General features: G+C 35.5%; 4 protein-coding genes and 2 non-coding genes across 7 annotated transcripts; 2 read left to right on the forward strand and 4 right to left on the reverse strand.

Annotated features, from left to right (window-relative positions):
* Window positions 1-89: 89 nt before the first annotated feature.
* Window positions 90-1,735, forward strand: LOC111782717 (lectin-like). The gene is made up of 3 exons (XM_023663512.1): window positions 90-376; window positions 951-1,069; window positions 1,161-1,735. The coding sequence occupies exons 1-3, from the start codon at window positions 125-127 to the stop codon at window positions 1,531-1,533; spliced, it is 744 nt and encodes a 247-aa protein (XP_023519280.1). The 5' UTR covers window positions 90-124; the 3' UTR covers window positions 1,534-1,735.
* Window positions 1,736-2,102: 367 nt separating this feature from the next.
* On the reverse strand, window positions 2,103-2,173 carry TRNAG-GCC. The gene has a single exon. It is a non-coding gene; the product is annotated as a tRNA-Gly (tRNA).
* A 469-nt stretch (window positions 2,174-2,642) lies between these two features.
* TRNAG-GCC lies at window positions 2,643-2,713 on the reverse strand. Its single transcript has one exon. It is a non-coding gene; the product is annotated as a tRNA-Gly (tRNA).
* Window positions 2,714-12,022: 9,309 nt separating this feature from the next.
* LOC111783381 (protein EXORDIUM-like 7) lies at window positions 12,023-13,222 on the forward strand. The gene has a single exon (XM_023664310.1). The coding sequence runs from the start codon at window positions 12,092-12,094 to the stop codon at window positions 13,145-13,147; it is 1,056 nt and encodes a 351-aa protein (XP_023520078.1). The 5' UTR covers window positions 12,023-12,091; the 3' UTR covers window positions 13,148-13,222.
* Window positions 13,223-14,601: 1,379 nt separating this feature from the next.
* On the reverse strand, window positions 14,602-18,154 carry LOC111783309. Its single transcript, XM_023664230.1, has 4 exons — window positions 17,931-18,154; window positions 17,188-17,503; window positions 16,987-17,103; window positions 14,602-16,903 (listed from the first exon to the last, which is right to left on the reverse strand). The coding sequence occupies exons 2-4, from the start codon at window positions 17,467-17,469 to the stop codon at window positions 15,023-15,025; spliced, it is 2,280 nt and encodes a 759-aa protein (XP_023519998.1). The 5' UTR covers window positions 17,470-17,503; window positions 17,931-18,154; the 3' UTR covers window positions 14,602-15,022.
* A 1,454-nt stretch (window positions 18,155-19,608) lies between these two features.
* Window positions 19,609-24,116, reverse strand: LOC111783669 (proteasome subunit alpha type-5). Of its 2 annotated transcripts, none has more exons than XM_023664584.1 (10): window positions 24,035-24,116; window positions 23,875-23,920; window positions 23,674-23,755; window positions 23,418-23,498; window positions 22,986-23,099; window positions 22,801-22,902; window positions 22,290-22,348; window positions 20,805-20,907; window positions 20,150-20,215; window positions 19,609-20,009 (listed from the first exon to the last, which is right to left on the reverse strand). In XM_023664584.1, the coding sequence occupies exons 2-10, from the start codon at window positions 23,886-23,888 to the stop codon at window positions 19,917-19,919; spliced, it is 714 nt and encodes a 237-aa protein (XP_023520352.1). In that variant the 5' UTR covers window positions 23,889-23,920; window positions 24,035-24,116; the 3' UTR covers window positions 19,609-19,916. The 2 variants fall into 2 exon arrangements, with proteins under 2 accessions (XP_023520352.1, XP_023520353.1); XM_023664585.1 differs by having other exon boundaries at window positions 23,875-23,931; window positions 24,035-24,071.
* Window positions 24,117-24,621: the final 505 nt, after the last annotated feature.

Below are 24,621 nucleotides of genomic sequence, written 5' to 3' on the forward strand. Positions count from 1 at the left end.
AAAAAAAAAAAAAAAAGAGAACAAATTCCCTTGAAAATAAATAACAACAATAATAATAGGAATTGAAGGCTATAAAACCAATGCTGAAGCCCCAAGCCATAGAATAGACAGTGAGATAGAAGAAATGGGGTCAGGGTGGTCGGCAGAGGAGGATGGGCAGGCGCTGCAGGAGCGGCCAGCGTCTGCAAGCGCTGCCACAGGAAGCGATGGACATGACAAAGGGAAGGCGGTGAGCGGAAGCTTGGGCGCAGAGGTAAAGCTGGAGCATGGCTTGGAAGCTATCTTGAAAGATGCAGACTTGGCGTTGGATAGGTCTTCCTTGGATAAGCTTCGTGCTCAACTCCATGCTGGGATCTTATTGAACAAAGGAACTAAGGCAAGTGAAATAATAAGTGTAAATTTACTATTTTAGGCTTCGAGTCGAGGAGGAACTAAACAAAAAATACTCGTATTTCAAGTCGATAAAGTTAGAGATGTCCCTCGGACGAGGGGGAGGGGGACGGAGAAGGTATTCCCGTCTTCATCCTTGCCTCCTATTTTAATTTTTATCCGTGCGAAAATTTTCATTTATTTTTGTAGGGACCAAGCTGTATTGGTCGTGGAGAGTTTTTTATTTATTCATTTAAAAAAAACATAGCAATATTTATATTGTTTTTTAAAAAAATATTGAGAAATATATATATATATATATATATATATATATATATATATATATATATATATATATATATAGGGTTTAGGGTTATATATAGTAAGTAATGAAAAAAAATATATATATATATATATATATAATATAAATATATAATAAGATAAAAAAAAATTGAAAGTGAAAGTAAATTTTAAATTTATATATTAAAATTTTAGAATTTTTGAATTAAGATTTTAAAAATTTATTAGAGAAAAAATTAAAAATTTTAAAATCTACTTGATTTTGAATTCTTTGAATGCAGAAATATTGGTTAGATAAGGAGTCGAACTGTAACTGTTTTATGTTATTTCCAAGAGCTCTCTCCATAACTTGGGTCCACCAGAGAAAGTATTGGAGATGGAAATCCTTGGAAGAGCTGAGGTATGCATTTTATTTATTCATTTAAAAGTCTCTCGTATGGAGTTTGCTGCTGTAACGGTGTGTTAAATCGTCATTAAACCCGAACGTGCAGCAATACAATCGAAATCGTTGAACTTATAAACGTATGTTGGCTTGAAATCAATGGAAAGATCCAGACATGTGAGCTCTCACCAGGAGTTTTGTACGAAGCATTCTTTATGGTAATGATCACAGATCCATCCTACGGATGGGATGTTCCAGTGAACATTAGACTTAAGATACCAGATGGGAGCAAGAAGGAGCGTCTAGAAGATTTGGAGAAGAGGCCACGAGGGCAGTGGTTCGAGATTCCGATAGGCGATTTCGTGGTTGACCACAAGAATGGTGGCGAGATCGAGTTCGACATGTATGAATATGAAGGAGGGATGTGGAAGAAAGGGATGCTCCTAAAAGGTGTTGTGATTCGAACAAAGCGGATGGTTTGAAAATGATAATATGTGTTTCAATGAAAGCGTTGCTCGACACAACTCTCAAACTCGAACACGAACTCAAAGAAAAATCATGAATGTATCACAAGTGCATATCTAGTGCTATTAACCCATAACCAAAGTTATCACATTACGCACTAGTTTCATAATTTGATAATCTTCAACCCAAGATGCACCTGGGAATTGAACTCTGCATATCCATAACGTTCTCGTATTTTAGTCATGCAATTATTCTAAAAAGAAGAAAGCTCCACGTTAGTTTAATCATTGCTATTCTCATCTCAGGATGCACCAATCAAGAATTGAACCCCGGTCTATACCATGAAAGGGTACTATTCTACCACTAGACCACTGGTGCTTCAATAAGTATGCATATCTATAACGTTCTCGTATTTTAGTCATGCAGTTGTTCCGAAGTGCTTTCACCTCTCGATTTTAGAAAAGAAGAAAGTTCAATAGTGCTGCTATTCGTGTCATCTATGCACATTATAGATCATATGGTGACAAACCCAAGTGTTGTCACATATAACGCGCTAGTTTCACCATTGCTATTCTTAGTCACATAATGCACCAACCGGGAATCAAACCCGGATCTGTACCGTGGCAAGGTACTATTCTACCACTAGACCATTGGTGCTTCAATAAGTGTGCATATCCATAACGTTTTCGTATTTTAGTCATGCAGTTGTTCCTTTCACCTCTCGATTTTTTAAAAAGAAGAAAGCTCAATAGTGCTATTCGTGTCATCTATGCACATTATAGATGATATTGAGACTAACCCAAGTTGTCACATTCGCACTAGTTTCATCATTGCTATTCTTCGTCACATGATGATGCACCAGCCAGGAATCGAACCCGGGCTATACTGTGGCAAGGTACTATTCTACCATTAGACCACTGGTGCCTCAATAAGTATGCATATCCATAACGTTCTCGTATTTTAGTCATGCAGTTGTTTCGAAGTGCTTTCACCTCTCGATTTTTTAAAAAGAAGAAAGCTCGGTAGTGCTATTCGTGTCATCTATGCACATTATAGACGATATTGTGACTAACCCAAGTTGTCACATTACGCACTAGTTTCATCATTGCTATTCTTCGTCACAAGATGCACTAGCCGGGAATCGAACCCGAGTCTGTACCGTGGCAGGGTACTATTCTACCACTAGACCACTGGTGCTTCAAAAAGTATGCATATCCATAACGTTCTCGTATTTTAGTCATGCAGTTGTTCCAAAGTGCTTTCACCTCTCGATTTTAGAAAAAGAAGAAAGCTCGATAGTGCTATTCGTGTCATCTATGCTCATTATAGATGATATTGTGACTAATACTTAAGGAACAAAAAACCGTAATTGTTGAGGTTCAATGTGAAGAACAAATGTTGTTGTTAGTTGAGGTTGAATGAACACAAAGAAGCGCACTGACGTGCAACTGTTCTTTCTTAGTATCGATCACAAACTAAAAATTTAATTTTATTTCATGTAAGTTTTCAAGATTTATATATTATTCAAAAAAGTGTCGTGATGGGACATGGTTTTGCTTAGGATGTTGTCTAAATCTTAGAAATTAATGTTGTTGTCAATTATTGGTTGGGAAATAAAATCAAAAGTGACAATGCATGTCTTGATGTTGGTTGTTTGTGATTAATCAAAGGAGATTATCATGTTTGCCATGATTCAATGCTTAAACATTATTAACCTTATTGTTTATAATTATAACATCATTAACATAGCAAACATATCACATTAATTGCTTCACTAAAGTCTTTGTTAGGATGGACAAAACTCCATTAATCTCACCTGCCCATTAATTAATTGTACTTCCTCTCATTAACACCCACCTTTCTCTCTCTCTCTCTAACAAAATATGAGAACTTTAGGGTTTTTGTGGGAAAATAGGTTAACATTAGCCGTGTTCATATGACCCGAGAATTCGATCAGACTACCAAATTCAAATTATAAGCTTCGGTTGGGTTTTTTTTTCCGTTTAGGTCGGGATGAATTTTAAAAAAACTGACAAAATTCGAGTTGTTTCGCTAGTTTACATTTTCTTGGTTGCGTCAGCCTGACCTACTCGATAATGGGTTACAACCCAATCCAATTTTACCCTACTTTTTTAGATTATTCTAAAAATTAGAATATTTGACGTTTATAACTGATTTTAGTGATGCATTGTGACTTGCGAATATTTGAGGTGGATGAGATTTTAGTTATTAATATAATATGTAGTGGATAACGGGACAATCCATCTCAACCCAACCAAAAAAAAGGTGGGGTTAGTTAAGTTGTGAACTCTTTTTGGGTTGCTCGAGTCATCAACTCAACCATCCCGAAATTTCAGATTGGTTTAAAAGATTTCTCCCGTTAAACCCGTGTACACCCCTAGTTAACATTATTTGCACGGTTTTATTAATATAATGTTAATGAAAAAATTGCATGGGGAGTTCGACATTTATTTGAATATAACAATGAATTAGGAGCGTGAGTCTCATGAAAGACAACAAAATGCACCTCAAAGTATTACCAAATAACTGGAGGGACCTTCTCTCGAGCATAGTATAGGCAATTGAGACCTCGAACAAGCCTATTAGTTATAGAGAATCAATGCTCCAGGTCGAACAGAGTTTACGTCCGACCTCTAGCTTTCTCCAACGAATATTAGCTTATATGTGCTTTATAGGTCAATTTAGCTTCCTTGCTAGCGATCTCATTCTCTCAAATATGTAACTGTTAATCAAATCTTTGTGATTTATTTTACATTACATCGATATAAAACTTGATTCTGGTAAATTTTTAGCTCCGATTCGTTGACATTACGTGAAGAAATCAACCGAGAAAGCAAGAAGAGTCGAAAAGCTAGCATACCCTTCTGTTTGTTGAATATGACGTTTGTCCAAGAATTTAAACTTTTGCGTGAAAAACATATCGTGATTTTTAAAAAAATATATTGAGATAGATTATAATTTAACCGAAGTATATAATTTTTTTTATTATTCGCTTTATTGACTAGATGTTAATCAAACTTTTCAAGAAATCGAAAGATCTCATAATCAATGATCCAATGTGATATAAAGTAGATGGGACACATTGATTTAAAATCTTATAACTTTAAAATGGTAAGGCGAAATGAAGAACGAAACCAATGCCAAAATAGGAAGCTAATATCAAACGTTCACAAGTCAACACGTATCCGTTACAAACATTTAATATTCTTAATTTTTATAATAATCTTAAAAGTTCGGTTGGATTATAACCCTATTTTAAGATTACTCAGTAGTAGCCGTGCTGTTCGGGTCGAAAAATGCAAACATATGCAACATGGTCGAACCTATCATTTGAAAACATCATGGCATGACCTTAAGCAGCTTTTCATGACAAGCATACGAACATGGGCCCACTAAGTGGGTTTGCACACCCTTTGGGCCTAGCTCTTAAGGCTAGCACTCCTTAACGAGTTGTGTCAAGCACCAGTGAGAAAAATGGCTCGCATGACATCATGACAAACATAAATGTCGTAAATCGTAAATAATGAGTCATTCATGGCATGGTCTAGAAGTTTATTCATCATAAATTATCGATATCATAACATTTTATACAACATGGCATGATCAATTTATAGGATAACTTATATATACCGCATAATTCAACATAACATAACATAACATTCATATATATGGTACATGCAGAGGCCACGAACCATGCGTCATTATACATAAAATATAATTTATCTAACCAAGCCAACAATAGAGCCGTCGAGGTTACTAATCATTCTTTAGTTTGAAAAGGAACAAAAAGAAATTGTACCCTATTGGCTTACCATTTTGAGCACCATCTTAACCGAGGTTCCCTCTACACAGATTCGGGAGAACCTTCACGGCAATAGCCAGAAGGCAACCAAAAGGGCAACCTTTATAAATCGAAAAGATTAATATTGCACAAGATGATCATGATTGACTCGATTTTAATCTAGACTGAGTTATGAATTTTACGTGTGAGAGTTTGTCCTTTGATTAGAAATTACTCACGACCACGACCACATATGCACCGTTCGTTAATCAAATGAAGATGAGAGATAAAGCTATAAAAGCAAAAGCATGTGAGAAAGTAATGAAATAATGTAATGAAATTAATATGCAAAAGAAAAGTAATTGGATTGTGGTCCTTCCCATAGGGCACTTTGTCCATATGCCCTTCAGTTTGTCAACCAAATCAAAGACAGTGACCTAAAAGACAGAACATCCTCCCAAAGCTAAGGACAAAAAGCTCAAGCTTAGGGCAGCTGAGGATTCCACCAACTTGCTCAATTCTTCATTGCCTTAATTCTCACATTTAAATAATGCAACTGTTTTTTTTTTTAATTACTTTCACTGCCCTTTCAGCTACCCTATACACATGCCAATTTTCCCCCTTCCTAATTCATTTAATCTAATGCTCTCAAGGGTCGGTTTTAATTTTTAGGGGTATTTGAATGACCCGAGTATCTAATGTGTGAGATTCAACATTGGTTGGGGAGGAGAACGAAACATTCTTTATAAGGGTGTGGAAATTTCTCCCTAGCAGACGCGTTTTAAAAACTTTGAGAAGAAGTTCAAAAGGGAAAACCCAAAGAGAATAATATCTGCAAGTGGTGGGCTTGTGCTGTTACAAATGGTATCAGAACTAAACACTTGACAATATGCCAACGTGGAGGTTGAGCCCTGAAAAGGGGAGGACATGAGGTGGTGTGCCAACAAGGATGTTGGGTACTCAAATTGATGGATTGGGAGGTCCCACATCAATTGGAGAAAGGAACGAGTGCTAGTGAATACGCTGGACCCTGTAAGGAGGTAGATTGGGAGATCCCACATCGGTTGGAGAGGAGAACGAAGTATTCTTTATAAGGGTGTGGAAACCTCTCCCTAGCGGATGACTTTCAAGTGCTTTGAGGGGAAGCTCAAAAGAGAAAATCTAACGAGGACAACCGTTCGCAACCAATCTCTATTTGACAACCCATAACTCTATTTGGATTGTTCGGTCACCAATCCAACCAATCCCAAATTTCAAGTTGGTCCAAAAGATTTTTTTCAACCCAACAATGTATACCCGGTTAATTTTCGTTAAATAATTTTTAAAAAAAGTATGGTATATAAATAATAATTCATAATTATTAAATTTTTTTAAAAAAATTAATTGATTAAAATTCAAAAAGATAGAATTAGGGTTTTATTTATATGTTTTAAATAAACAAATAAATAAATAAAAAGAACACATTTAATGAAATAAAGGCAATATTGATGTATTATTGATATATGTTTAGCTCATATTTTGATTATCAAACCTATCTAGCTAGGCCTGCTGTTTGTAAGGTCATATTCANTTATTGAAGTTCTAATTTTAAAGATTTTATTAAGATTCTTAGAGGCAAATTTATAAATGGTATTATTTTGAGTAATAACTAGAAAACATTAATCTCGATAAATAAATAAAAAATCTTTTTTTTTTTATCAACCGAATTGTTAGGCTTTGGGGCTTTCTTGTACCGTCATACGCACCCAAACATTAGATCGGTGGTGGCTGACCCAACTGTTTTCGAAATGTCGTTGTCCAGTATACCATAGGCTGACCCAATAATCCAGTCCTCTCGTTCTAGGGTTGGCTCCTTAGAGTCCTCTCTTCAACATCAATGATAGATAGGAATCGAACTGTCTCACGACTTTCTTAACCCAACTCACGTACCACTTGAGTCGGCGAAATTATGAACTATTTGCTTCAAAATGATGGTTGAATGACACTGAATCCTTCTTTTTTCGATCTCGATACGTAACGGAAAGTAAGAAATGGACCCGAACATATTTTAATAACCAATTTAAAACCTTCGTGAAAGAAAGAGTTTGATATTGAAAGAGAAGCAATAAGTCAATATCATAGCGGTAAAAAATGACCAAAAAGACACCGTTTCTCTCTCTCTCTCCTCTTTTTCTCTCTCCTATTGCAAGAAGAGAAAATTAGAAGAAATTTAGTGAACAAAAATAACATAATCTTTGCCAAAAATCCTTAAAAGGGTTAGCCTTTTGGATCTCAAACTCCACTTTTTTGCACACAAATCTCTCTCTCTCTCTCTCTCTCGCTTTGTGGTAGAGATATTTGAGGATAATATGTTGGTTTGAGAGGTTGAAGCTGCCAGCATGATCTGATTTGATATCAAGATTGGAAGAAGAAGGCAAATGGGTATTGAATTTTGGTGTTGTTTTTGGGGTTTTGGGTTGAAAATCAGGTCATCTTGCAGCTTCAATCACTCATTCACCAACACTTTTAGGCAAACATTTGAGAATGAATGCCTCCGATTTCTTCATTTCAGGTACTTAATCTCTCTATATTCAAACCCCTTCTTCACATACTTTTTATTATTGGCTTTTCCCATTTCTATCAACTTTGTTTTGATTTGTTCAATCGGTTGAGATGGAGTTTCATATTGGCTAATTTAGAGAATGATCGTGTATTTATAACGGAGGAATATGTCTTCATTAGTATAAGGTTTTTTTTGGAGAAGTCCAAACTAATGTCGTGGAGAGTCGTGATTACTAACACAATCAGCCAAATCTGAAAGAAAACTCATTGAATTTTGAAAGGGGAAGTTTTTTTTAGGGTCGAAAATGGAATCTCCTCTCTCTCTTTCTCTACAAGTTTTCATCTTCAACCAAACACCTCACTCACTCTTCTTAGGCTTTCGTTTTGTGATGGGTTATCGTAAATTTAACTATTTCCAATGTTTTAACACTCTCTCATGGTTCGTGCTTGAAAATTTGTTCTAACGAGTAGAGATCAATGCTTAGAGTTGTTCATATGACACAAGAATCTGACTAATCTAGATGATGGGTTGGGTTAGATTGTCTTTTTCTAATTTGGGTTAGGTTGACTTTTTGAAAAATCGAAAATTTGGGTCGGTTCACGGATTGATGTTTTTCAGTTAGGTCAACTCGACCAACTTGAAAATAGAGTTATAACCTAACCCTAACTTGCGCTACTTCTAAGATTATTATGAAAATTAAGAATATTTGGCATTTATAACTAATGTTAGTGATGCGTTGTGACTCATAAATGTTTGATGTTTGAGTTTTGTTAAATTTTAGTTAGATTAAGTACGACTTTTTTAAATCAATTTTAAAAAAAAAAAAAAAAAAACACCCCGACAATCCTATCTACTCCCAACTCATATATACCCCTATCTGATACTACCTGGATTGAACCTCAACCTCTCATACCACATGTTAGGTCACTAATCGATCCTTAAAGTTTAAGCTAATATGGGTAGCTGTTACACCTTTGGTTCATCGAGCTAGTCTATCTTTCATGAAATATGTCTCTACAGTCGAGCACATCAATGAAAATAGAGCTATAATTCTTCCCATTAACCCTATAGTCGGGAACAACATTTGTTACTAAACCCAAGTTTAAGACATCTAAACGTGCGGTTCGAGCGTTGTTCCCTCGAGTAGTTTATACGTCCCCCGATGATAACCTAAAGGTAGAGAAAAAGGAAGTCAAATTTGTTCGGTCTCTATAGAAGTTTTCAAACATTACATCAGGCATGTCTGGTCTGAATTTGTCTCAACTTTAAAACAGCATCCAAAATAGCTTAAGAGAGAGAGACAAATCTGTAAAAGCAACTAAAAAGTTACCATCATGTGCCTCTCTCACTTGGAATTATTTACAAGTTTTTTTTTAAAAAAAATAATTAATTTTTTATTTAATAAATTAGTTGAACGAGTCCCTAAACTTTAAGAAAATTATGTATTTACATACACTAATAATTTTAATTAATTAGCGTTCAATCCGTCTTCTATAATTTTTTATCTTTTTATCTCTCTCAAAATTTATCTTTCCATTTGAACTTTTTTTTATATTATTCTTTTATTCCGTGTCTGTCACATGTCAAATAAAGTTGAAGAATTTAAAATGCCGAGATGAAGTGTCGGTGTCGAAATTGATATCGATATGACGATGGATATGTTTGTTGTGAATCACCAAACCGACACGTTAGAATTAGACCATTTTTTCTTAAAAATGTTTGTTTTACGTTAGGTAATTTTTTATATGGGAATTAAATTTAAATTTGAAACTAAATAATAATAATTTCTCAATTTCCCTTTAATAGATTAAAAATAATCTATTAGAATTTAATTTATTATGTAGATTGATATTTTAATTTTGTATTTAATTATTTAACTTTTAAAAAACTAAAATTATAATTATTGATATATTAAATATAAAATTAAATTTTATGCGTAATTAAATAGTTTAATTTTATATTTAATGTCCGTAAATTAAAAAAAATGTTAAATAAATTAAGTTATTAGAAATTTCAAATATTTATTAGAGATCCAATAGAAAACACGCTCTAAAGTACATGAATGGAACTTTATGTTAGGGATGGACACGGGTTGAGTTGGAAAAAAATTTTAAACTGATCTCATGGGTTGGTTGGGTTGATGATCCAAGCTATATTAGCCTAACTCACAACCTAACCCAACTCTGGGTCTGTGGGGTTGACTTAAGTTGTCGGGTTATTTTATTTTATAATTATTTTTAAAAAAATTTTATTAAGTTAATAACTAAAATCTCATAAAATTAAAACATCAAATATTTATGAATATTAATTAAAGAATAAAAAAAAATTAATTTTTTTTAAAAAGTAAGGTAAGGTTGGATTCTAACTCTACTTTGGGATTAACCCGACCACTGGGTGTGGGACCCATTGACACAAAGGAAAGAAAAAGATGTTACCAACCGGCAAAGCTCCGATCGACGGTGACGGCGGCTACGAGCGGTTAGAGCAGGCTCTCCGAGAGAACCACAACCGACTGCCAGAAGGTCCGGCGCGGCGCTCGGCCTGCCGACACGTGAACCGATCTCTTGCAGAGTGCGTGGTGGCGACGGCTTGGTTGTTTGATTAGCAAAGCCCACCCACGGCCTGGACGGAAATTGGGTCGTTTGGCCCAATTAGTTTCTTCCCCTGAAGCCCATTGGGCCCGAGATTGGGCCCAAACTCCCGTTCGACTCGAATTTGGATTCAAAATTTCAAATAAGAAAAGTCATGTTCTCTTTTTAGAATCTACTCGAGCATTTAGAAATTGATCGGGCGATTCACAATCGTTCCCGCCCAATTCAACCGACTTTTAGACAACAAGAAGGTAGTTAATTGAGCACTTGAATTAGCTGACCGATAGTGATACTAGTGAACTGAAACATCTGGGTAGCTAAAGGAAGGGAAATCAACTGAGATCCCGTTAGTAGAGGCGAGCGAGAACGGATTGGGGGTTTGAAGAAAAACAAAAAGCTCTTAAGATTAGTCTTACGTCACTGTTGAGTCAAGAATATCTTAGTTTAACGGGTTAGTCGTAATAATATATATATATATATATATATATATATATATATATATATATATATATATATATAAAGAAGAAAAGGGTAAATAGGGTTTGATTGGTGTGGATATTAATATTAAAAGGTGTGAAGGTGAAGATGCTTGGGGAAGCCTTCAACCACCACATGGACTTCCCACCTTTGCCATCATTGCAAGATATAACTTTTTATCACCTTTTTAAAACTTTCTATAATTATAACATTTATTAATTTCAAAACTATCTTACAATTACGTTAAAATTTAAGATCAAAATTAAGATACGAAATGTGTGGAACAGTGACTTACCGTATTTGTGGTAGTGTTTTGGTCTCAATTCTAGATTCGGACCACTAGGGTACTGTTTTGTAAGTCTCCTTTTTGTTTTTTAACATTTAAATAGGTTTTTACTTTTAAAATAATTTTGAGACGTTTATGAAATGTTGGAGCTTTTAAAAGAATAAGGGTATTGTTTCGAAATGAAAGTGAGTTGTTCGTGAAACATTTTGACCATTTTTTTTATGGATTTTATGTGTGTTGCTTTAACATATCATGCTAAAAGTAATGGATTGGAAGCTTTTAATTTGGCTTTATTAAAGAAGAATAGAGTCAAAGATGTGAAGAAGAAACAAGTGCACTAATCAAGGAGAGAAAAAAAGATGTATGATATTGTTCCACATGCATGCTTCTCCTTCACCCTACAATATTCATCATTCAATCTCTCTCTCTCTCTTAATCTCTCTCTCTTTCTCTCTCTCTTTCTCTCTCTCTCTCTCCCTCCCTTTCTCTCTCTCTTAATCTCTCCCTCCCTTTCTCTCTCTCTTAATCTCTCTCTCTCCCTCCATCTATCTCTCTCTCTCTCTCTTAATCTCTCTCTCTCTCTCTCTCTCTCTCTTAATCTCTCTCTCTCCCTCCATCTATCTCTCTCTCTCTCTTAATCTCTCTCTCTCCCTCCATCTCTCTCTCTCTCTCTTAATCTCTCCCTCCCTTTCTCTCTCTCTTAATCTCTCCCTCTCTCCATCTATCTCTCTCTCTCTCTTAATCTCTCTCAATCTCTCTCTCTCTCTCTTAATCTCTCTCTCCCTCCATCTATCTCTCTCTCTCAATCTCTCTCTCCCTCCATCTATCTCTCTCTCTCAATCTCTCTCTCTCTCTAGATCATTATATATTGAAGAACATGGCAAGAAAAAATAGGAAAGACCCAACACAACACAACAAAGAAATGGAAAACCTCCTCCTTCTCCTATCTCTCTTTGCTCTCTTTCCTTCTCTCCAAGCTCTTCCATGGAGTACCCAACGCAACAACAACCAACAACCCTACAACCTTAACAACTTCGAAGGCTCCTCTGACCTTGTCAACCTCGAATACCACATGGGTCCTGTCCTTGCTTCCCCTATCAACCTTTACATCATTTGGTATGGCCATTGGAACCCTAACCACCAAGACATCATTAAAGATTTCATTTTCTCACTCTCTTCTCCTCCTCCTCCATCCCATCGTCCTTCCGTCGCCGAATGGTGGCAAACGGTCGAGCTCTACTCCGACCAAACTGGCTCGAACATCACCGGGACTATCCGTCTCTCGGGTGAGTTCCACGACTCGTATTACTCACAAGGCAACTACCTGACCCGTTTAGCCATACAACATGTCATAAAAAACTCACTCACTCAAACTAATCCAAGACCTTTGCCACTAAATCCTTACACTGGCCTTTACTTAGTCCTCACCTCATCAGATGTCCAAGTTCAAGACTTTTGTAGGGCAGTGTGTGGATTCCATTACTTCACATTCCCGGCGGTTGTTGGCGCGACGGTGCCGTATGCTTGGGTCGGCGACAGCGGGAAGCAATGCCCCGGCGTCTGCGCCTACCCGTTCGCACGACCGGAAGGGTCGGAGGCTCCGCCGCCGAGCAAGATCATGGGGGCGCCAAATGGGGATGTGGGGGTAGATGGGATGGTGAGTGTGATAGGTCATGAGTTAGCAGAGACATCAAGCAATCCGTTGGTGAATGCTTGGTATGCAGGAGATGATCCAAGGGCTCCAACGGAGATAGCTGACTTGTGTGTGGGATTGTATGGGTCGGGTGGGGGAGGAGGGTATGTTGGGAATGTGTATAAAGATGATTGGGGTAATGGGTATAATTTGAATGGTGTTAAGGGGAGGAAGTTCTTGGTTCAATGGGTTTGGAATCCTGTTCAAAGAAGGTGTTTTGGACCAAATGCTTTGGATTAATCTTTTGATTTTTGATTGTTGTATTTGGATGAGCTTTTTAAGGTTGTTTTCAATCAATGTTTGAACTTTTTAGAACTGAATTGTTTTCATTGTTCATCCTCTTCTTCTTCTTCTACATTCTTCTTCTACATGTATGTTCCTAATTTCATTCTTTTTGTTCTCTTTAAGCTTTTCTTATTGCGCTTTGCCTCAAAAGTTTTAAAACGCGTTTGGTAGGGAGAAGTTTCTATTTTCTTATAAACAATGTCAATTCACCTCTACGTCTTCTCTGGCATACTGCCTAGTATCTAGCTCCCCCTACGTCCTCGTTGGCACACTGTCTGGTATCTAGCTCTCCCTACGTCCTTATCTAACTCTGCCTACGTCTTCATCTAGCTCTCCCTATGTCCTCGCTCGCACACCGCCTGGTATCTAACTCTAATACCATTTATAACAATGGCTAGCAGAGGATCCAACGTGCTCATTAGCACACTGCCCAGAAACTAGCTCTAATACCATTTGTAACAACTCCAACTCACAAGTGGCAGATATATTTTGTTGTTTAAACTTTTACAATGTTTATTTTAATTATTAGATCAACTTTCAAAATATCTATTTCAATCCTTAAACTTGTATGTTACGATACTTTGTACCTTAGACCACCTCCAATTTATATATTTGAGATCGTGCTCGTAGTACACATACTGAAAGCTACCTCATCAATACACTAAATTTAAAATAAAAACACCAAAATATTTGTTCATTTCAAGTCCAAAGACTAAGATTACACCTTTTAAAAGTTAATAGGAACTAAAATGTATGAAAAGTTAAAAGGTTAGATAGACCCATGAAAAGTTCATAAAGTTTAATAATGTCAATTTCAAAGGCCATTAATACAGTAAATTACGGAGGAAAAAAGTTGGTGCCTTTTAGTTCCAAAATCATTCATGGTGCAATTAACAATAAATTTTAATTTAACTATAATAAAGTTAGTAATAGATTAAATCATTAACTATTTATTTAAATTAATAATCAATAATTTGCCAATCAATTTACTCCATCTAGATATGTTAATGACTGAAATATGTTAATCAATGTCAATCAACAACAGTAAAACAATAAATCACCATCAGTGAATGATAATAATAATAAAACATCTAAAATTAGTAATTTGTCTGTAATAAAAATCAATTAACTAATCAAAATTAATGAATTCACAAAATCAGAACTATATTAACTGTATTAACTACATTAACAGTAGAAGGCAAATACTATTATGATGCTCACAGGAAAGAATCAATAAGGAATATTAGATTCTAATGCCTCTACAAATGGTAATCAAACTTCATGACTGTTCTAGCTCGAGCGCATATCAAGAAATTTCAGCTTCCAACAACAGTCGAGCTCATATCAAAAAACGCTAATTCATTTTGGCTCGTTCATACGGGAACTGTAAAGCACACATCAGAAGCAGAAGCAGCAAGGAGTTCATACTTTTTTGGCATGGAAAGCTGAAAATTTGAATTCAAACCAGAGTCTATACAAAAAAGGAGGGGCTAATGAATCCCCCAACATGAGACAGTTAGAAAAAAACAGTTGCATTTCTGTAGCACCGACCATCTGTTCTAATCTAAGCTTCCCTATGTCAGTACATTTCATGATGACTTGAGAGTTCTATACACCACCGACCCCCACAGGAAGAACAAAACATTAACTTCTACAAAAGACAAATACCTGTTAAGTCTGTCAGCTCTTTAATTCATCAGAGCTGTGGCTTGCCGCCATATTCATGTGCCAATTCCAAGTAGCATTTGCAATATCACTGTTGCAACAAAAAGCTTCATAGTAATTTCACTAAAACAAAAAAGGTATCATAGTATAAACACGAAAAACACGTCAAAAGAAACATCCCGGATCATCGTAGTTCAGTTTCGGGTGTAAACGCTCTTCATTTTCATTATGTTGCTTTCTTCTCTCAATAACTTCTTCAGGAGCACTTTCTGAAGCTGACTTCAGAGGGCTTGAGCTTTCTGTCACAGCGAAATAATCTTGATATGGTTCGACCATTTTCGAGCTTTCAATTAATTCCTTTGCATTGGATTTGTTGCTGCCTTCATTAAACCTTATAGAACTATTCCCAGCATTTAGTTCAGAACCTTCCGAGGACGGTTCTTGTCGACTACATAAACCAGAATTATTGAGATTTTGGAAGGTCGTGTGATCCTCTGAAGTTGAACAATTATGTGTAAGACGACAGTTCTCGTTCACTCCAAGATCTTTGGAGGTATAATTTGAGGATGCTATCCAATCTTCAGAACCATTTCTATTAGACCCGTAAGCGTCCTCATCTGTTGCTACAGTTTCGCTACCCATATTCTTGTCTTCATCATCGACCAGCCAAATAATATCTGGCAATTCGACAGCGGGACATAATTTCTCTGTCTTGTCCATCTCAATCATATGATCAATACTAGCTTTCCCTTGAGAGAGACTATCTAAACTTTGGGAAACATTGTTGGTATCTCCAGAATCACGCAACTCATTATCGGCAAAATTTGGTCGAATCAACTTTCTTCTTTTCTGTTGCACACCTGACAACTGAACACTTCCAACATTCACATTTTCCCCTCCAGTTGGGACACTGTCCTCAACTTTGCATTGTTTTCTTCGCCGCTTGAAATCCACAAATGATCCAGCAATATGGTTAGTGTTACAATCTATAGTGTCCTCATTTTTTGTCCCATGTTTATCTGAAACTTGAAAGCAATTACTACCATGTGAACTTACAGAAGATTTTGTCCATTTTTTCTTCACAAATTTCCTGCCAACATTGCTCTCTGGACTTCGCACTTCGTGGTTAGTCTTCTTCCTTTGCCAGTGATGTCGTTGCAATATAGACCTAACTTCATCATTAGATGGATCCATTTCTACCTTCTCATGGTCATAGTCACTAAATTCTTGTATACTTGCATCAGATGGATAGGCTAAACGAGAAAACACGCTGCTCTTTCTTTCACAATCAGAATGCATGCCTCCAGAAGATCCATGGCATTCATGTCCATGGTTCACTGCTGTATGCACAATTGAGGGCATCCTCGAGAGTTCGACAGAATCAAAAGGCAATTGACTGGGAAATTCTTTTGTCTTGGGAACATGCTCATAATATGCTTCCATAACTTCCTGCCTTGCTAAGCCCTGCTCATTTTGATATGGGAAAAGGGTATCTTTGAGTCCATAGGAAGGGTACTCGCTAGTGAGGATAGACCTCCTCAAGCCTCCATCATTTTCGAACTCTCGTGTAGGCAAAGAAAGTAAGCTAGGAACAGAACATGACAAATTTATTTGACTTTGAGTCACAGGATCTGTAATGTCTTCTAAATTTACAGACGATTGGAAAGGCATACTAGTCATGCAGTATGATTGGCTGTAGCGGCTGGGCATCGTGATTTGAGCATAACTTAGGAAACCTGAATTACATGCGAGGTTTCTAGTATCCGTATGAGCACAATGTATAGAATTGTCTAAGGAAGTAATTCCATTTCTGATATTATAATGGGAAAGAGTAGCACTCTCCTGCATAGTGTTAACTCGGTCTTCACCCTCTATTAGCTTCTCTTGTAAACTCCCATTCAACATAAGCCCATTACCAACAGCAACACTTCGACTTCCATCAAGTAAGAGATCACTTGAACGCTCAAATGAATCACTGCTTAACTGTCTCGGACAGAGTCGGTCACTAAATTTTGTCAATCTAAACAGGGATAAAAGCCTATGCACCTACATATTTCATTATGAACAAAGAGAAGTTTTGAGTAGGAAATGAATCATGACGGTCCAGCATTGAAGGAAAAGCAACAGACCTGAACTTTAGACAGCCCAAAGTTGAACTTCTTTGTTGAAAAGTAATTTTCTTTTATGGCATTTTGAAATTGGTCTTCAGAAAGGGGATTGCAGCACCAAAGTACAGAGAACTTAACCTAACGATAGCGATTAGAAAGAAGGAACAAAGTATTAGACCAGAAATTTTAACGACATGACAACGTTACTCACATATGCATTACCTGGGAAGGGAATTGCTGCCCTGATGAGCTATAAGCATGGGGCACAATGTTCATTGCACCATCTGAAACTGCCTGAAATACACCATGAAGTACTCTATTCTCGTATTCAAACAGAAATAAAATCATCCCAGATTTAATTTGTAGAACAAAGTTGCCTAGCCAAGATGGAAGACCAAATAACTTCCTTTCGAAGCATTCTGTTCTAGTCATACTATTTGACATAAAAATTGCACCATACTCTGGTACAATCCCATGAGCAGTATTCTTCATATTAGCCACCATTAATTCGCTGAATGAAATGCTGTCAATTCCAAAACTATAATACATACAATAGAAACAAAGAATTAAGAAAAATACAGGGTAATTATGTGACTTGGGGGAAAAAAATGCCTTCGTATACAGGGTATAGTGTACAACGAGAACCAAATTATAGCTTCGGCTTTTCCAGGTACATGTACAAGAAACCATAAAACCCTAGCCCTCGCTTAACACCAAATTAAATAAGCATAAGGATAACGATCAATAAACAATCTTTAAATCAAACACAACAACACTAGAACGTTAAAAATGCAGAAGATGACCTAAGAACCAGACAACAATACTGCCGATCATTACACTGCCAAATGCACTAAACTCAAACAGTTCTTTAGAGAAATAAGTTTCATGAAGAAAAAACAACAACAGAGTATGCGCGCAATCCTAATTCACACGAAACACCTACAAAAATAAATCCAAAACAATACCATCCGGGAGAGAGTGACCTCAAAGGCAGATTGGCTTGAAACCGGCGAGAAACTGAGAGTAAAGAATCAAACGGCCATTGGAGAAACAGAAAATAGTGTATGGAAGGAAGAAGAAGAAGAAGAAGAATGAGAGGAAATTCACAGAGAAGAAGAGCTCCAACGTTGATGGAAGATGAAGCAGAGGTGAGGAAAGCGAATGGCTCAATTCCAGAAGAACTCTTAAATTGTTTTTTTTATTCTTTTGAAAATGACTATCATAAATATTTAAAAAATAATATAAACCTATTAAGATATAATATTTAAAGAATATATTATAATAATTAGTTATAAAATTTAATATTTTATCTTCAAATTTAATTAATAATATATTTTATCTTTATCTTACCATTTGGTTAATTTATATTTTTCTTTATTTTGAGATATTAGTTGGTTTTCAATTCTATTATAAAAAAAATAATTATAAACATTGGTTATTTGATTTTATTGTTTTATTATATATTCATAGTAAATTTAATCTTATCAATTTATTTTCAAATTAATTTTTAAGGAAAATTTACCCTTTTTTTTTTTTTTAGGTTTGAAGTTTAACTTGACATTTTATTTTAACCTCTCAATTTTGATTTCANAAAAAAAAAAAAAAAAAAAAAAAAAAAAAAAAAAAAAAAAAAAAAAAAAAAAAACTAACATGAGACCATAATTTATTTAAAAATATTTTTTTAATTATTAAATTAAAAAATAAAATTTTAATTTTTTTTTTTTATTATTCTTATCTTCCCATTCTTTTATAAGTTTGAAGGAGTATTATTTCTTGGATGAGACACATAGATCATGTTAGAGTCAGAATCCAAAGGAAAATTGGACTATATTAGCAATATATTTACATGAACGAACAAATAAAAGTTTTAAAGGCCTAAATTTTGCTATATAGTAACTAAAGAAAGAAACAATGATGATAAACTAAAATGCAATTTAATTCATTAATTTATAAATATCAAGCATAGATCAAAATTGATTTTTTCTATTAAAAATTCATAGGATTGAAGAAACTAAACTAAAAATTAAAAGTTTCCTAGACCAATATATAAGCCATTTTGTGTATTTAGTCTATTATCACTTTTTTCCCCTCAATCCTTCAAGAATTCGAAGAAAAAGAAAACATTCATAGAATAAAGAATGAAAAACAATAATAATAACGTAAACAAAAAAAAAAATAAAACGCCAAAAATAATCAAAAATTTTCTTAGAACAATAATTGAAATGATAGCTCATGCGTATTTTCATATTAAAAGAACATATGCATCCCAATTCCCAATTTTAAGCATATTGGAAGTTTAAATATAAGTCAATTGGTTAAGATATTATACTAATAGGGAAAATATTCGACCCGTTCAACAAAAGAAACAAAAAAAAGTTGCACCGTATTAAAATTTCCACCAAAAAGAGAAAAGATAAAGTTCCATGTGGAGAAAAAGTAATTCAAAGATTCAAAAAGAAAAAGAAAGAATGAGGGATTCCCTGTGCTAAGATTTAAGAGGGTGAAGCATCCATATTCCTTTCTTTCTCCCCATCTCTAAGTTTTCATTCCTACATACATCTAAACAGATATCAAATATGATATTCAAATAAATGCATCTAAGTGTCACATTCAAAAAGGAAAAGAAAGGAAGAAAAGAAGGAATAGAGACATGAATTTGCATGCTGCTAACTCGAATGTTTCCTATTTGCCACAAGATATTTTCACGTTTTGAAACGAAATGGCGCATAAGAATCGTGTTCAGAGCTTTCGTAAAAGGACTAATCAAACTGTGCGTCTAAAGTTCGGAATAAACCATCAAGAATGTCCCATAATTAATCGATAAACACATCACCAATAGCGTCGAAAGTAGCCAAAAACCTGAGATTCTCCCTCACCAGACAAAGAGTGTACAAATACAAGCCAGTGACAAGAAACATAACAGCTGGGAAGATTTTCAAAAGAACCTCTTCTCATAGCCGGCTAATGACTGCCTCCACCTCTGCAGGAGTGTACAGATGATATGTCGGAGCCACCTTCGCGATATCGACATTGTTGGGAGTCACCTGAAATTGGAGGGACGCAGTTTCATCCACAGATTATTAGATGGCAAAAGTTAATGTTAGAAGTACAATGCTTCTTGATATCTCGTTCCTATGTTTTTAAAGCAAACAAGTTTGAATCAAATGCACTATTATTTATTCACCTTCTCTTCCATAACTTGCTTCAGAATAGACAGTGCTATGGTTTCAGCTTCTTTAAGAGTTAGGTCCTGCAATCAATTGAACGAAAACCAAGAAGTCCATTTAATATAAGTGGCAAAAACATATGGCTTTTTAACTTTGATATATGTAGTTGCTTAAGCATGGGTGTAAAAGTCCTAAACGTTTAGCTGACGCTTGTTGCGCTCTTCGTTGGAACTTCTTTGGTAAGTGAAAGATGGTAACATTTATCTCAAATACTTGTAATAATAAAGAGTGCAGAGCCATGGCTGTTTTATATATAAACTCTAAAGCATTAGATATATCTCATATCTCATTTGACTTGTACATATCATATAGACATATATATAATGTACGTATATATGTATGTATGTATGTATCTCAACTTTTCACATTTTAACTTCAAAAACACCATACCTCATATTACTTGTAAATAAAACGTTCACTCTTAGTAACCAAATATCTATCTAAAATTTTATATTTTAATGAGAATAGCAACCAAAATCCTATGATTGGACAAATATGAGGTTGGGATGGGCTTCATCTGTCTAGTTTTTTCTGAAAATGGAAGGAAAAGGAAAGGCCATTCACCACCATAGCATTCAGTCATATCTGACACCAATCTAGTAGAAAACATACCTTGTTGTATTGCTCTTGCAGAGAACTATCTGCACCTTCAGAACCTGAACCGATAGCTTTAGCATTGCATTGCCAGAAAGTGCCAGATGGATCAGTGTAGAATCTGCATACCACAGATTATCAGGTTAAAAACTGAGGGGAAAACAATATTTCTGCCAGCATATTACGGAGGGAATTTTACTTAATCCTGATGATGCACAAAGTTCTGATATGAATATTATTAAAACGGTATACAATGATAGCAGCATTCTACACAACTAAAAATGAACGCTACATCAAAAATTGCATCAATGATGCAAACAAGTAATAGCTAATAATGCTTAAAAAAAAGTTATTTGGCATTAAAAAGCAAATGAATGCAGTGACCTCAGCAGAGGATTTAATGTTCTAGTCGTTGAGAGAACTTAAAATTAGAAATATGAGTGCCAAACCAAAACTTGTTTCGTAAAGCTTGAAGATGCATGCATGAGACAGAAACTGGCAAAAATAATAAAATAGAAAGCATAAACAATGTTACAAATAATCAAGCAAAGAGAACAATCATGAAAGGAAAATCCAGGTGCAATACCAAAGGAGAATCACTGAAGTGCATATTATCATTGAAAATGTTAAATTTATTTTTACATTGTTAAAAGAAACACTGGAAAGTCAATATTTTAGTTGTAACCACCCCCAACAAATTATCCTAAACCGACTATAAACTCAGACATCCCTAGTTATGCAGCCTTATCATTACTCTGCCTTAAAAATTCTTTGTCCCACATGAGCGGGTACACACTAGCAATGCTCAAAATGGCATACAAATGATTTTTGCTCCAACTGCCTTTTTGGTCCTTATCTCAAAAGAAAACATAGAAACACCAACTCTGAGTCAATACTGATTTTTTTTATGGTGGTCGAACCATAGAAGAGAAGAATATGAAGATCGTTGGGATAAAAATGATAGTGTATCACTTGATGACCCATGTGAATTTATAATCTCTTTGAGGGTACGTTGAGTAGCAGTGTGATGATATCTTTTTCGACTTTCGGTTCATCGGAATCTTTCTAAATGACTATCTCCTCTGTCATTAGGGTTGGGGAAGACCATTTAATTCTCCAACTTATATCGCTTTTCTACATTTGTCTCTCAGCTCTAATGTATTTGAACGCAACTAATCAAGCAGTATCGCATAATTCAAAAGTTGCAATTTTAACTTTTACCCTGGGCGTATGATTACTACAAGTATGAAATACATGAGAAAAAACCTAGCAATGGAGGGTTTTATTCTTAAATATAAAAAATGATGTAACCCTTTTTCCATGCCATCCCAATAGAAGGATGCAAAAGAAAGAGTTCACACACCCACAGCCATCACTTGGCCCGTGGATGTGGTGGTACAAAATACAGAATGGAGTGAAATAAAAGCTAGTCACATAAATCAGTTTGCAGTGAAATAACAGTTAGTCACATAAATCAGTTTGTTCTTTATGTGTTTAACTTACAAGCTGGGACCCTTCTCATCATGGCCGGCAATGAGAAGAGCTACACCAAATGGTCGAGACTGTAAATAGAAAAAAAAAAAAGTATTGTATTAGCAAGTGAAATAGTGACACCATGTACCTTTTTTCAACATAGTGAAAAACAGAAATGATCTAATTCTTTCAACTATGGAAGAAGGTTATGCAGAATACACTATACATCCATCCTACATTTTATTAGGACAGGATATCATCCAAATAAAATCACTGGAAAAATATACTAATATCTGCATAAATTCATGTCAATAACATCATAAAGTCACTTATTCAAAAATGTTATTTTTTATATCCGAGAGATTAAGCGTGAAATAATTCCCTAATCAAAAGTACATATGAAGGTTATATTTTAAATAGATGCTAATTAGCAAAGTAAATGGTGTTAAGACATTGCAATTTTAAAGCAAGGCTAGATTAATTCAACAAGAAGTGGAGAAGATATGGAGTAAAATGAAAAGAGAAAAGTTGCAGTAATAACCATGGACTCCTCATCGCCTTCACCAAATCTTAGGGCTAGATCACAAAGAGCTTGAGTTGTAGACTCCACAGTCATTGGTTCACCATATGAGAACCGATGGTTCTGCAAAACATGAAGTTCAAAACTCAATAGCTTGCCTTTAAAAGATATAAACTATAGATGCAAGGCAAGAGCATCAACAGCACCTGGGTCTCAACTCGAGCATGTTCAACAAGTGTGTGAGCATCAGCAATTAATCCACTCATTGCACATCCTATATGCTCATCAATTTCCATGATTTTTTCCACGCTACTTGGTTCCTAAATAAAAGTTCCAAAAATGTCAACCTCACAATTGAAGAAAAAAAAAAGGCTGCCTTGAAATCCAAACAAAAAAGAAGATGGATCAATAGCTAAACTTCAGTTAAATTAGAGTACAAATTTCAGTTTCAAGATTGATGGCAAGATATTTAAGTTGAGCTTGTATATAACTGTATATATCCCATAGGCAACCATATCAATTACGATGCCTACGTAGACTGCTAGGCATCTAACTTGAGCTGAATATGATAATATATGCAATAGACAATGACAACCAATAGCAACGAATTTAGAAATTTCTAAGGCAAAGGAGCAGACCAGTAGTGGGGATGTAATACGTTTCTCAACAGCAAGCACAACGCCCTCCTTTGTTTTCAAACCAATTGCAGTCGAACCAAGCTGCAAAAATTAAGGAAAATCAGTTGATTCAACAAAATGGACAAAAAAAAAAGTCATTCAAGGTTTTTTCACTCAACTTCACCACCCTCCTCCGAATCTCACAAACTTCAATACGAATTTTAAAGGAAAAAGCCCAGAAATGAGAGAACGAAAGGGAAGGAACACAATAGAATACCTTAATAGCTTCAATGGCGTACTCAACCTGGAACAATCGACCTTCAGGAGAGAAGGTATTCACACCCCTATCATACTCAGTCCTGAAAACCCCCAGAATCAGAAGGACAAAACGAGAGAGACGCAAAATTAAACAATAGAAACAAAACAAAAATAGAAAGAGAACGAAAATGCCGCAGAAAAGAATGCACTAGATCATCACCTGGTCAGAAACATTTTGCGATTCAATTGAAGAAACCCGCTAGATTCTGCACGAACACTGAGAAATCAGAATCATATCAAAAGCGCCAAAATTTCAAAACGATGAAAAATCGAACACGGAAAATCAAGAAAGTATTAGGAGGAGAGAGAGATCTACTAGCCTGCAACAATGAAGAAAAATGAAGAAGAAGAAGCAGCAACAAACAGCTTTGTTCAGTAAGCTTTAAGCAGACCCTTTCTTGCGAAGCAAGATGATGGTGCCGGGTTTTGTTCGGGTTGCTTTTTGGAGTCCACGGGTTTCCGATTTCCGCCATTTTCGCCCGGTTCATAAGGCCCATGTTCATTAAGGCCCAGCCCAAAAATGAAACGGATTAAATGACATGGTTCGACAAGTGGCCCAAGCCCAAACCACTTGGTTAAGTAACGTTGAAAAATTTGATGACGGGACGAAAAATGCTCTAAATTTTGCACTTGGTCTAAAAAATATTATTGAAATTTAAAAAAAGAACATTACTAAATTTTCAAAATAAATAAACGTAGGGTTGCAGCATAGTCGGACGGAGCATGAGATACCACTGAACCCTGGATTCCGTCTCTGAGACCTGCTATGAATCGACTAGTTCTCATCTTTTTGTCACTACAAACTTTGGAGCAAATATGTCCGACCTATTAAATTCCAGGTCATAATCTTCCACTGATTTATCGGTTGATAAATGTCTCCCTAAACTGCACAATTGTACTAGGCCCT

This window comes from Cucurbita pepo, chromosome LG20, assembly GCF_002806865.2.
Source record: "Cucurbita pepo subsp. pepo cultivar mu-cu-16 chromosome LG20, ASM280686v2, whole genome shotgun sequence".
Lineage (NCBI taxonomy): Eukaryota > Viridiplantae > Streptophyta > Magnoliopsida > Cucurbitales > Cucurbitaceae > Cucurbita > Cucurbita pepo.

Bases quoted from the DNA above. Each gene is read 5' to 3' on its own strand.
- LOC111782717 (XM_023663512.1), top strand. From the start codon at position 125: ATGGGGTCAGGGTGGTCGGCAGAGGAGGATGGGCAGGCGCTGCAGGAG. The intron at 377-950 runs GCAAGTGAAATA...CTTTGAATGCAG, and splicing joins TATTGAACAAAGGAACTAAG to AAATATTGGTTAGATAAGGA. The intron at 1,070-1,160 runs GTATGCATTTTA...CCGAACGTGCAG, and splicing joins AAATCCTTGGAAGAGCTGAG to CAATACAATCGAAATCGTTG.
- LOC111783381 (XM_023664310.1), top strand. From the start codon at position 12,092: ATGGCAAGAAAAAATAGGAAAGACCCAACACAACACAACAAAGAAATG.
- LOC111783309 (XM_023664230.1), bottom strand. From the start codon at position 17,469: ATGGTGGCTAATATGAAGAATACTGCTCATGGGATTGTACCAGAGTAT. The intron at 17,104-17,187 runs GTAATGCATATG...CGCTATCGTTAG, and splicing joins GGCAGCAATTCCCTTCCCAG to GTTAAGTTCTCTGTACTTTG. The intron at 16,904-16,986 runs GTCTGTTGCTTT...TGAAATATGTAG, and splicing joins TTGGGCTGTCTAAAGTTCAG to GTGCATAGGCTTTTATCCCT.
- LOC111783669 (XM_023664584.1), bottom strand. The intron at 22,349-22,800 runs GTTATTACTGCA...TTCTATTTACAG, and splicing joins AAGGCGATGAGGAGTCCATG to TCTCGACCATTTGGTGTAGC. The intron at 20,908-22,289 runs GTAAGTTAAACA...TGTGGTATGCAG, and splicing joins GATGAGAAGGGTCCCAGCTT to ATTCTACACTGATCCATCTG.